This window comes from Carcharhinus amblyrhynchos, chromosome 3, assembly GCF_965287045.1.
Source record: "Carcharhinus amblyrhynchos chromosome 3, sCarAmb.v2.hapA, whole genome shotgun sequence".
Classification (NCBI taxonomy): domain Eukaryota; kingdom Metazoa; phylum Chordata; class Chondrichthyes; order Carcharhiniformes; family Carcharhinidae; genus Carcharhinus; species Carcharhinus amblyrhynchos.
The window spans coordinates 75,186,847-75,199,895 of record NC_137326.1 but is presented as its reverse complement, the minus strand read 5'-3'; the positions used below and the strand labels follow the sequence as shown (position 1 = coordinate 75,199,895).

The 13,049-nt window shown below is 43.6% G+C and overlaps 1 protein-coding gene and 1 long non-coding RNA gene across 6 annotated transcripts in view; one reads left to right on the top strand and one right to left on the bottom strand.

Moving 5' to 3' along the window:
- LOC145340861 (uncharacterized) overlaps nucleotides 1-3,544 on the bottom strand; it is a 32,434-nt gene extending 28,890 nt beyond the window's left edge. For all 3 annotated transcript variants that reach the window (XR_013886313.1, XR_013886312.1, XR_013886311.1), the window contains exon 1: nucleotides 3,434-3,544. This is a non-coding gene — a long non-coding RNA (uncharacterized LOC145340861). The remainder of the gene's footprint in view (nucleotides 1-3,433) is intronic.
- Nucleotides 3,545-3,744: 200 nt separating this feature from the next.
- LOC145340856 (AMMECR1-like protein) overlaps nucleotides 3,745-13,049 on the top strand; it is a 69,092-nt gene continuing 59,787 nt past the window's right edge. For 2 of the 3 annotated variants that reach the window (XM_080185317.1, XM_080185319.1), the window contains exon 1: nucleotides 3,745-4,020. In XM_080185317.1, the coding sequence (XP_080041443.1) occupies nucleotides 3,924-4,020 (97 nt within the window). In that variant the 5' untranslated portion in view covers nucleotides 3,745-3,923. The remainder of the gene's footprint in view (nucleotides 4,021-13,049) is intronic. The other variant, XM_080185318.1, reaches the window with a different exon arrangement.

The following is a 13,049-nucleotide window of genomic DNA, read 5'->3' as shown; positions in this document are numbered from 1 at the left end:
GCAAATGGTCAATAATGAGGGGGCATAATTTTACGGTGAGGGACAGGAGATTTAGAGGGGATCAGAGAAAAGATTCTTTCACCCAGAGGGTGGTGGAAGTTTGGAACCACCTGGAGGGTAGTAGAGGCGGAAAACCTCACGACTTTAAAAAGTATATGGGTGAACACTTTAAATGTCATAAAATTCAAGGCAATGGGCAAAGTGCTGGAAAGTACAATTAGTTTGGATTTAGTGTAGTTTTGTCAGTGCAGACTTGATGGGTCTAAGAGTCTCTTCTGTATTATATGACTCTATGAGCCTGTCTGAATGTTAATGTTTCATTCTTGTGAAATGTCTTTGGACATTGCACTACATTAAAGACACTGAATAAGTGCAAGTTATTATAGTTAATGTTCTAATTATTCTTGTTAAGAGATGCTTGCTATAATTCTCACTTATCTGAGGCTGTGAAATGCTAACTAATAATTTTCACTATCATTAAGCTGAAATGATATAAACAAATATGGGAAAACACAGCAGAGGAAAGTTGGAGAGAGGACAGTACAGGGCTTTTGGACTTATCTGAGGGAGAATCAGAAGATCTAATTGGAGTAGATGGTGAGCTCTCAATTTGCTTTAGCTACTTCCTATAGTATTGGCACATTTTTGATTGAGAAAAAGACCAGGATCAAATAAGGTAAATACTATGTGACAGGAGATGCAAAAGAAAATGAATCAGGTATCCAGTTCAATCTATGTTATAAATACGATATAAACTTTTTGATATTTTTCTGGTGTTTTGCTCCTTATATTCTGTCCTGCCCTCAATATGCTAACTTAGGCTGCAGTGTCACTCCCTACTGGCATGAGCACTATTTGGTTCTGAAGATGAGCAATGAGCACTTCTGTCATGGGTGTGTTGCAGCCCTGCCTGATCATCACTAATGTCTACTTTTCAGAATAACTAGAAGTACCATGGTTGATTTTGGACCCTAAGAGCGCAGGACTGCTGAGGTTTACATTATAGAGTCATAGAGGTTTACAGCATGGAAACAGGCCCTATGACCCAACTTGTCTATGCCACCCTTTTTGTTTTAAAAACCCGTAAACCAATCCCAATTGCCTGCATTTGGCCATGTCCCTCTATACTCATCGTACCCATGTAACTATCTAAATGCTTTTTAAAAGACAAAACTGTACCTGCCTCTACTACTACCTCTGGCAGCTTGTTTCAGACACTCACCACCCTTTGTGTGAAAAAATTGCTCCTCTGGACACTTCTGTATCTCTCCCCTCTCACCTTAAACCTATGCCCTCTAGTTTTAGACTCCCCTACTTTTGGGAAAGGATATTGACTATCCAGCTGATCTGTGCCCCTCATTATTTTATAGACCTCTATAAGATAACCCTCAGCCTCCTATGCTCCAGAGAAAAAAGTCCCAGTCTACCCAATCTCTCCTTATAACTCAATCCATCAAGTCCCAGTAGCATCCTAGTAAATCTTTTTTGCACTCTTTCTAGTTTAATAATATCCTTTCTACAATAGGGTGACCAGAATTGCACATAGTTTTCCAAGCGTGGCCTTATCAATGTCTTGTACAACTTCAACAAGGCATTCTAACTCCTGTATTCAATGTTCTGACCAATGAAACAAAGCATGCTGAATGTCTTCTTCACCACCCTGTCTACTTGTGACTCCACTTTCAAGGAGCTATGAACATGTACCTCTAGATCTCTTTGTTCTGTAACTCTTCCCAACGCCCTACCATTAACTGAACTAAGGCAGGACTTACTCCATCTACCAAAATGCATCACCTTGCATTTGTCTAAATTAAACTCCATTTGCTATTTGTCAGCCCACTGGCCCAATTGATCAAGATCCCATTGAAATTGGAGCTAACTTTCTTCATTGTCCATTATGCCACCAATCTTAGTATCATCTGTAAGTCATTAATATAAATGACAAATAACAGGCTCACTGGTCTATAATTCCCTGTTTTCTCTCTACCTCTTTTTTTTGAATATGGAAGTGACATTACCCTTCAATCTGCAGGGACTGTTCCAAAGTTCTTAGAATCCTGGAAGATAGCAGCCACCAATACATCCACTATTTCTACAGCCACTTCCCTAAGTATTCTGGGATGTAGATTATCAGGCCCTGGGGATTTATCCCCCTTCAATCCCATCAATTTTCCCAGCCCACTTCTCTACTAATATTGATCTCCCTCGGTTCTTCCCTCTCACTAAAGCTTGCATTCTTTAGCATTTCTGGTGTCTGATTTGTGTCCTCTTTTGTGAAGACAAAACCAAAGTATGTATTCAGTTGCTCAGCCATGCAATTACAAGTCTATTCGAAACACTCGATGTTGACCAATGGGGACAGAACATTTACATACAGCATTACTAGAAATGTGTCAGGTGGAATGACTGTTGTTCCACAGGTGGAAATTGCAAGAGTACAACAAATGTAGTTGTTGACTGATAGAATTGTAGCACAGGAGGCCATTCAGCCCTTGACTGGCATGTCTGTACCTGCTGTCTAAAATGGTAATTTAGCTAGCCCCATTCTTCCAACACATTTATATCTTTCCTTAAGGAGATGAATAATGTATACAGTACTCCACATGTGGTTGCACTAGTGCCCTGCACAACTGAAGCATAACCTCCCTACTCTTGCAATCAATTCCCCTCACAATAACAACATTCTATTAGCTTTCCTAATCACTTGCTGTGTTGCATACTAGCCTTTTGTGATTCATGCACTATGACAACCAGATTTCTCTGAATCTCAGAGCCTGCAATCTCTTACCATTTAGCTATATTTTTTAAATTCTTTCTTCCAAAATGGGCCATTTTACATTTACCCACGTTAATACTCCATTTGTCAAGAGTTTTGCCCACTCACTTAACCACTTACTCCTTTTGTAGGCTCCTTTTCTACACAATTTACTACCCATCAGCAAATCATTCATCCATGTGATTTATATAAAAAGAGGAGGCCCTAGCACTGATACCTGTGGCACAACACTCATCACATCCTGCCAACCAGAAAAAGGCATGTTTATGACAACTTTCTGCTAATTAGTCAATCTTCTATCCATGCCAATACACCATGCCTCTACACCATGAACTTTTATTTTCTGCAATAACATTTAATGTGGCACTCTTATCAAATTCCTTCTGAAAATCTAAGTACTGTACATCCACCAATTGCCCTTTATCCACTGCACTTTTTAAAAGACATACTGAATCTGTCTCCACACTCTCAGGCAGCTTATTTGAGATACTAACCATTCACTGCATAAAAATGTTTTTTTCCCTCAAGTCACCACTGCTTTTTTTGTCAATCAGAGTCCTGTGGTTTTTGATCCATCCACCAAAGGGAATGTTTTCTCCCTATCTGCTCTGTTCAGACCCCTCATGATTTTGAGCAATTCTATCAAATCTAAATTACCTGAAATCGATTCCTGAACCTGGAACAACTGGCTAGAAGCCATGGTTAGACTTTGAAGACTTTCCAGTCAGGCTGCGCTATCATTAAGCACGTTACCAGGGTGCTATGATGCCAACCTCTCAAAGAACCCTGGGATATTGGATGTGTCTCCCTGGGTCCTCCGATGTCTGATTTCAACTGAATGTCCCGGTGACCGCTGGGATATCGGAGTACCTTCCTCGGTCTTCCGAGTTCTGATTTGACGCCAACGTGTCTCGGTGCAGCATGCGCGCAGGCACCTTACGTTCATCGTGTCCTGGTGATCGCTGGGATATTGGAGGTTCTGTTGGTCATCCAGCTCTTCAGTCTTTCCTCTGGCTAACTAGCTGTCGCTCTCTCTGTCTGCCGTCCCCCCACCCCCACCACACACACTCCCTCATTCTCGTTCCCGGTTTCTGCGGCTTGTTAGTTTGGCGGGTTTCTGGTGAAATCTCTGCTGTGATATGGCTCCATGATCGAGGGAATGTATACCAGGAAAGAGGCCGGCCTCCTCCTGCTGCCCTTGTTTGAGACTGAGGGACCGTCCCAAGCACTCGCCAGTGTACAAGGTTTGACATTCACTATTTGCTCGGTTTGTGCTGTGTTCCAGCCTGAATCCCCCATCAACTGTTCCATTCCACTGCCCCTCCCCCGTCCCCGACTAAGCTTCTGTCGATTTTTGCCCCTGTTGGGATCCTCACTGACGGGCAGTATTCCCGAATATTTTACCTGCATCGCCCTGGCAACAGTCCCGGGGCCCCAACCCATTGTCCCCATCCGGATTGCAACAAAAGAGCCTTGTCCAGGGCAAGCTCCCACCCTAACATCCCAGAAACCTGGAATGACTCCAGGAGCTTCAATATCCCTCTTAGGATCAACATCCCTTGTCCCCATCCTCTCAAACACCTCCCAGGATCATTGCTCCCAACCCCATCCTTCCCAATACCTCCCAGGATCATTGCTCCCAACCCCATCCTCCCCAATGCCTCCCAGCATCAACATCCCTCCCAACCCCATCCTCCCCAATACCTCCCAGCATCAACATCCTTCGCCCCCATCTTTCCAAACACCTCCCAGGATTAACACTACTCGCCCCCATGCTCCCAAGCACTTCCCAGGAACAACACCCCTTGCCCCCATCCTCTGAAGCACCTCCCACAATCAAGAACCCCAAGCCATCCTTCCAATCCTCTCAGGACCAACACGCCTCACATGCATCCACCCCAATATTTCCCAGGATTAACAATTCCATTCTCCCAGGACTAGCCCAAAACCCTCCTGCAATCAACACTCACCCTTGACATCCACACTCCTCCAAGTACCAATATTTACTGGTGTAGGCTTCTCCCAGCAACCCTTACCCACCCAGAACCAACAACTCCATTCTCCCCAGACTGACAATCTCCCTCCCAACACCAAAACTCTTACCCTGTCATTCCACCAAACCCTCCTCGCAGCACCAATATTCCCCTCCTCACACAGCCTTTCCCAACACCCACCAAGCCCCTCCCACAACAATCATGCAACCCACATCTCTCTCAATATTTAACTTCCTCCTCTCCCTGAGACCACTGCATTGAACATGCCATTCATCACCTAAATGTGATGTTGCCTGCAGTTTCAGTTCATGTGAGATTCCTGATGCAATCTGTTTGTTCTTAATGGTGGAAGGAAGGGGGTGCGTAGTGGCTAGAATTTCCAGTCAAATGCCGCTGACAGTGTTGGGAAAAGTCTGTACAATGAAACCATTTTGTGTTGCAGTTTTATTTTGTGCTTTTAGGGTTGACATTTGTTCCTTTCACTACCCCATCTCCCTGGAATTTCACCCTGATCTTGGCAGCAGGCTGCTGATGTAGGGCTCAAAATGTTTACCTTGCTGTTTTTTATCCCCCCCAAATCTGCAAAAGGGATGGGATTTAAAGTAGCAAAAGCAGGCAGGGGCTTCCTTTTACTGCCACCTACAGCCCTCGTAGATCAGGGAGGCACTTGGCTTCTCTGATTCAGGCAGCAGCACCGGGAGATCCAGCCATGTATGCTGCCTCAGTGATTTACTGAGGGTGACGTTGCATTCCTTGTTTCACTCATTACAGTATTGTTAAACATCTCCAATTATTGTGGGAGGGATCAACTGGAATGAAGAGAATGGTGAGGGAGGTCACAGATCAGTATATAAGAGAGGATACTGGAAATGTTTACCCAAATTATGGGTGAGAAGAATGAGAATGTAGATTAGGAATATAAAGAAGAGAGAGGCAGACATGCAGAAGATGCAGATGAGAAGTAACCAAAATAGATAACACCCGTGATATTCAGGTGAGGGAGACGGACTACACAAGAGAATGTGTGCTGAATATATAGATGGACTAGAAAACTGATGATGTACACATTTATGAATAAACAGCATTATATAATGTGGGTGTAAACACAAGACAGACAAAAATGATGAAGGACATAACATGACTATTAGCTAAGTGGAAATATTTAGTTAAAATTCTCATTCGTAAACCAACTGTGAGTTGCAAGCCAGCAATATTGTTTTGTGCTGGAGGTTACTCTCCCTGTGGCCTCTCTCTCTTCCGTGTGAAAATGTTTGGTAGTGCTTGCTACTGAATTTGGGGCACTGACATGCCCAAAGAATGTACTCTCCCTCTTATTACACAGTATTTATAGCACAGATGCAGGCCATTTGGCCCGACAGGTTCATATCATTGTTTAGGCTCCACAAGAATCACCAGCTCTACCCCTCTTTCATCTAACCCTATCACCATATCCTTCCGTTTCCTTCTGTATCCTTTCCATTATCAAGCTTCTCCTTAAATGTCACAATTGTGTTATTCGCTTTAACTATTCCTCATCTCGCCACTCAGTGTAAAGAAGTTTCTCCTGAATGTCCTATTGGAGTTATTGATATGGCCCCTGGTTTTCCCCTGAAAATGGAAATGTTTTCCCTGTCTACCCAATCAAATACTTTTGCAAGTGTGACCCCTTGATCTTCGATTTTTGAGAGAAAATATCACCAGCCAGTGCATTCTGGCCTGTTACTTACAACCTCTGTTTTGATATTTGATAAGCAAACCTTTTTCTTTAATTCATTTATGTGATGTGGGCATCATTGGCTAGACCAGCATTTATTGTGCATCTGTAGCTGTCCTTCAGAAGGTGGCGGTGAGCTGCCTTCTTGAACCGCTGCAGTCCCAGATTTGTAGGTACATACACAGTGCCATTAGGGAGGGAGTTCCAGGATTTTGACTTAGCGACACTGAAGGAACAGCAATATTTTTCCAAGTAAGGATGGGAGTGACTTGGAGGAGAACATCCAGGTGGTAGTGTTACCAGGTGTCCTTGCTCTTGTCCTTCTAGATGATGGTGGTTGTGGGTTTGGGAGGTGCTGCCTAAGGAACCGTGGCTGCCACTGTTCATTGGTAGTGGAAGGATTGAATGTTTATGGAAGGTTTTGAGTATTTTTGAATATTGTTGGAGCTGCACTCATCTAGGTGAGTGGCAAATATTCCATTACACTCCTGATTTGTGCTTTGTAGGTGGTGAACAGGCTTTGAGGAGTCAGGAGATGAATTTTGCCTTGGGATTCCTAACCTTTGATCTGCTCTGATAGCCACACAGTATTTACATGACTAGCCCATGGGCGGCACAGTGGTTAGCACTGCTGCCTCACAGTGCCAGGGGCCAAGATTTGACTCCTGATTTGGGTCACTATCTGTACGGAATCTGCACATTCTCCCCGTGAGTGATCGGATTTTCTCTGGGTGCTCAGGTTTTCTCTGGCAGTCTGAAAGATGTGCTGATTAGGTGCATTAGCCACATCAAATTCTGCCTCAGTATACCCTACCAGGCACCAGAGTGTGGCAACTTGGGAATTTTCATGGTAACCTCATTGCAGTGTTAATGTAAGTCTACTTATGAAACTAATAAGTAAACTTAAACTTAGCAGCTCAGTTTCTTGTCAATGATGATCCCCAGGATGTTGATAGTGGGGAATTCGGCAATGGTAAAGCCATTGGATGTGAATGGTCGATGGTTAGATCCCACCTTGTTGGAGACGGCCATTGCTGGGCACTTGGGTGGTGTGAATATTACTTGCCACTTATTAGCCCAAGCCTGGATCTTGTCCAGGTCTTTGGACATGGGCTGCTTTGGTATCTGAGGAGTTGTGAATGATATTGAACATTGTGCAGTAATTAGGGAACATCCCCACTTCTGACCAAATGATGGAAAGAAGGTCTTTAATGAAACAGCTGATTATGATTGGGCTGAGGACACTACCCTGAGGAACTCCTGCAATGATGTCCTGGAGCTGAGATAATTTGCACCTTCTCCAGTGCCTCTGTAAGCTTTTTCTTAAACTGTAATACAAAGACCAGTGCTGTTCACGGTCCAAATGGGATCATTTTAATGGGAACCCCTACACAAAATAATCCCACAAGGTGAATCCTATGCACTATACAGAAGCCTGAGAACATTTGTATACCAATTTTCATATGTTTTATAAACATAAACTCTGAGTCTTAATAAATATTAGAAGTTGTGTTGAAAATGTAAGTTTGTTTGTAATGCTGTTCCATAGCTTTGTGCTTGTGCACAAGTCCTTACTGTCTAGACATTGGATATGTCTCATTTCCTGATTAGTGGTGTTGCAGGTTGACATTTGAGTACATTTGTTTGTCTCGTAGAGAATGCATACTGATTGGCTAGTCAGGCTGAATAGATTGTCAGCTTTTGGACACTTCATAAATGAACTAAGTGGAGCAGCAGAGAAGACAGACAGCTGAGCAGATGTATGGTTTAACTCATGGATTCCCTGCGGCTTACTGGGCAGCGACAGGGTCCACAAATGCCAAATACAATAGAGAAAACCTAAGAGGCCAACAACACTGCCCCCCCAAAAGAAACAGGGGAGGCTCACAATAAATTTGATACAGATGGTTGGGAATCAACTGAAGACAAAATTCAATCAGGAGTGGAGGTCAGGTGATGTCCTTATTTGCATGTAATCCCCTGACCGCTATGTGCATGTGAAATAAAAGAGATCCAGGGGTCCTGATTTAAGCTAAATTCAATTTATTGCAACAATACTCAGTGGCAATGAGTAAAATAAATCAGATAGTGAGATGTGTTAAAAGGTCAATAGAGAGGTAATCCTGCACTTCAATAAATCGTGAATGTGACTGCATGTAGAATACTCTGCACAGCTTTGGTTGCCACCATATAGGAAGGAAATTGCTGTTTATGAAAGGATGTGGAGAAAAGCAACCAGAGTGATTGAGAGATTAGATTATGAGGAGTGAGTATGTAAATTGGTTATGTTTTCTCTGGAAAAGGGAAAGTTGAGAGGTGAGATGATCGCTGCTTTCTGGATTCTAAAGGGAATAGATAATGTTGCCCATGATGAGCTACTTTGCTTTGTCCAGAACAGTAGAACTGGAAGACACAGCTGGTTCTGAGGAAAGATCATCGACCTGAAATTATTTCTTCCTCCACGGATACTGCTGACCTGCTGAATATTTCCAGCATTTTCTGTTTGGATCTCTGATTTCTACCACCTACAGTATTCTGCTTCTCAAGAGAACCTGAGCTTGAAAGGGTGCAAATTTAAAACTACTCTGGGGAAACATTATTTCGTTAAGTGTGTTGTCAATTCAGACACAGTCTCCCTAGCACGACAGTTGAAGCAGGCAGCATTGATTCATTCAAATACAAATTAGATCAATTTCTTGCAAGGCTTATCATTTTGGGACCTGGATGTGAATAGATTGAAACAAGATGTGATAAGTGTAGTCTGTTTGGGAGAAATGACTGGATCAGGGTTCCCAAAGCTCTCCAGTAATTTGGGTGCTATTGCAAATGGTGGGTAGAACAGTTACACAATATTTACATAGCAATTTATGTCTAGGATGAGTAAAGACCAATTAGGCCCATGTAAGCTCACTCCATATTTTGTTCAATCTCAGAACCACGTACTTGCCTTTCCCCTACCCCTCAAAGCAGTCTAATACTTTGGGAACTGCAGTGACTGCTCTATAAGTTAGCATAACATATAGCAAGTTCCAAATTCAGATTATTATAATACCTTTCACTGGCCCTATGAAAATCCTGTCATTGTGTAGCCTTGTTAAAGATTGGAAGTGATTTGATTGCAGCTTAAAATGAAAAGGATTTGACAGAGTAACTATTTTCTCTGGCGTGGGAGGTCAGAGCAAGGGAACATAATAAAATTATATTATAGGATGGCACAGTGGTTAGCACTGCTGCCTCACAGTGTCAGGGAGCAGGTTCAGTTTTGGTTTTAGGTGACTCTGTGCGTGGAAGTTACATGTTCTCCCCGTGTCTGTGTGAGTTTCCTCTGGGTGCTTCGATTTCCTCCCATAGTCCAAAAATGTGCAGGTTAGGTGAGTTGGCCTTGCTAAATTGCCCTTTAGCGTTCAAAGATGTGTTGGTTAGGTGGATTTGCTGTGGCAAATGTGTGGGGTTACGGGCATGGGAGGGGAGGGCCTGAGTGGGACGCTCTTTTGGAGACTCGGTGCAGACTTGATAGGCTGAATGAGTTCTTTTTGCACTGTAGGGATTCAAAGAGTCATAGAGGTTTACAGCATGGAAACAGGCCTTTTGGCCCAACTTGTCCATGCTGTCCCTTTGTGCCACTATGCTAGTCCCAATTGCCTGTGTTTGGCCCATATCCCTCGATACCCAACTTACCAATGTAACTGTTTAAATGCTTTTCAAAAGGCAAAATTGTACCAGTCTCTACTACTATCACTGGCAGCTTGTTCTGGACCTTAACCACCCTCTGTGAAAAAATTGCCCCTCTGTGTCCTTTTGTATCTCTCCCCTCTTACCTTAAACCTATACCCTCTAGTTTTAGACTCCCCTATCTTTGGAAAAAGATGCTGACTACCTAGCTAATCTGTGCTCCTCATTATTTTATAGACCTCTAAAAGATCACCCCTAAGCCTCCTATGTTTCAGGGAAAAAAGTCCCAGTCTATCCAGCCTCTCCTTATAACTTAAACCATCAAGTCCTGGTAGCATCGTAGTAAATCTTTTCTTCACTCTTTTTAGTTTAATTCCTTTTCTGTAATAGGGTGACCAGAACGCTATACAGAATTCCAAGTGTGGTCTTATTAATGTCTTGTACAGCTTCAATAAGACGTCCCAATTCCTGTATTCAATGTTCTGACCAATGAAATCAAGCATGTCAAATGCCTTTCTCACCACTCTGTCCACCTGTGACTCCACTTTCAAGGAGCTATGAACCTGTACCCCAAGATCTTTTTGTTCTATAACTCTCCCCAATGCTGTACCATTAACTGAGAAGTCCTGCCCAAAATCTACCAAAATGCGTCACCTCGCATCTATGTGAAATAAACCTGCACCCCCTGCTTCCCCACAAATCAGAATTGGTCTTTATGAGGTAATGATGTGGAGTTTTGCAAAAATGTAGGTGAATGCAGTTGATGCAGGTCAGGAATGATGGAGTAGCTTCGAGGAGCTGAATGACCACCTCCTAATAATAGTTGTGATGCCCTGTAGCAACCTCAGCTGACATTTTGTAACACAGTTTTTGTGCAGTTTTGGTGTCCTTATCTGAAGAAGGATGCCCTTGCTATAGAGAGAGTACAGCGAAGGTTTACCAAGCTAATTTCAGGGATCGGGACTTTGTCATATGAGAGGAGACTAAATCAGGTAGGATTATATTCACTAGAGTTTAGAAGAGTGAGAGGGGATCTCATAGAAACTTATACAATTCTAGCAGGGTTAGAAGGGTAGATTCAGAAAGAATGTTCCTAATGTGGGCGAGTCCAGAACTAGGGGTCATAGTTTGAGGATAAGGGGTAAACCTTGTAGAACTGAGTTGAGGAGAAATTTCTTCATCCAAAGGATGGTGAATGTGTAGAATTCGTTACCACAGAATTAGTTGAGACCAAAACATTGTGTGATTTCAAGAAGAAATTAGATATAGCTCTTGAAGCTAAAGGGATTAAGGGATATGGGAGGAAGGGGGGATCAGGATATTGAATTTGATCAGCCATGATCAAGATGAATGGTGGAGCAGTCTCAAAGGGCTGAATGGCCTACTCCTGCTTCTAGTTTCTATGTAGCATTACACAGATTGATGATTAAACCTGGGATCATGTTGTCCTGTGTGGATTAGTTTAATTTTGTATTGTGCTTTTGCCCCAGCACCAACCCCTGGGGCACTCCACTAGTCACCATCCGCCAATCCGAATAGCACCCGTTGACCCCCACTCTCTGCCTCCTATTTGACAACCAATCCTCTATCCACGCTAACACCCTACCCCCAACTCCAAGTCCCCTGACCTTCTGCAATAACCTCTTATGAGGTACTTTGTCAAACGCCTTCTGAAAATCCAGAAAGACCACATCCACTTTTTACCATTTATATAGATGATCTGGAGGAGGGAACCGAGTGTAGGGTGTCGAAATTTGCGGTTGACACCAAGATTGGGGGAACGGCAAATTGTGCGGAGGTTGTGGAGAGTCTGCAGAAGGATCTAGATAGGCTGGGCGAATGGGCCAGGAAATGGCAAATGGAATTTAATGTTGGCAAGTGTGAGGTGGTCCACTTTGGTAGGAAGAATGGTAGGAAGGACTATTACTTACGGGGTGAGAAACTGCAGCAGGCGACGGTGCAGAGGGACCTCGGGGTCCTTGTGCATGAGTCGCAAAAACCCAGCTTGCAGGTGCAGCAGGTGGTCAGGAAGGCGAATGGGATGCTGGCCTTCATAGCGAGGGGGATTGAATATAAAAGTAGGGAGGTCTTGCTGCAGCTGTATAGGGCATTGGTGAGGCCGCAGCTGGAGTACTGTGTGCAGTTTTGGGCGCCGCACCTGCGCAAAGATATTTTGGCCTTGGAGGGAGTGCAGAGGAGGTTTACTAGGCTGATACCGGAGTTGAGGGGGTTGAACTATGAGGAGAGGCTGAATAAACTAGGCTTGTACTCGTTGGAGTTTAGAAGAATGAGGGGCGATCTCATTGAGACGTATAAGATGATGAATGGGATGGATAGGATAGAGGTGGAGAGACTCTTCCCACTGAAAAAAGATAGTAGGACTAGGGGGCACAGCCTCAGGATAAAGGGGGGGCGTTTTAAAACAGAGTTGAGGAGGAACTTCTTCACTCAAAGGGTGGTGAATCTCTGGAATTCTCTACCCATTGAAGTGGTGGAGGCTGCCTCGCTAAATATTTTCAAGAAGCGGGTTGATGGGTTTTTGATAAGAGAGGGGATTAAGGGTTATGGGGAGAGGGCTGGAAAGTGGAACTGAGCCACGACAGATCAGCCATGATCTTATTGAATGGCGGGGCAGGCTCGAAGGGCCAGATGGCCTACTCCTGCTCCTATTTCTATTTATTTCTTATGTTATATTCTATTACGAATCCTTGCCATCTTTATATTTTTCTAACCACTTGTATAGTGTTGCCACCTCTGCATATTGTTGGCTACAATGCCTTCTTTGCTGTTGATATTTCTTTTGTTTCCTGCCATTTGTAGGCATTGCCACAATCTTGGTGCCTCTGTGAGTTCTCCTTAGTTGTGCACAGTCCCATTATCATTCTTTCTGTCT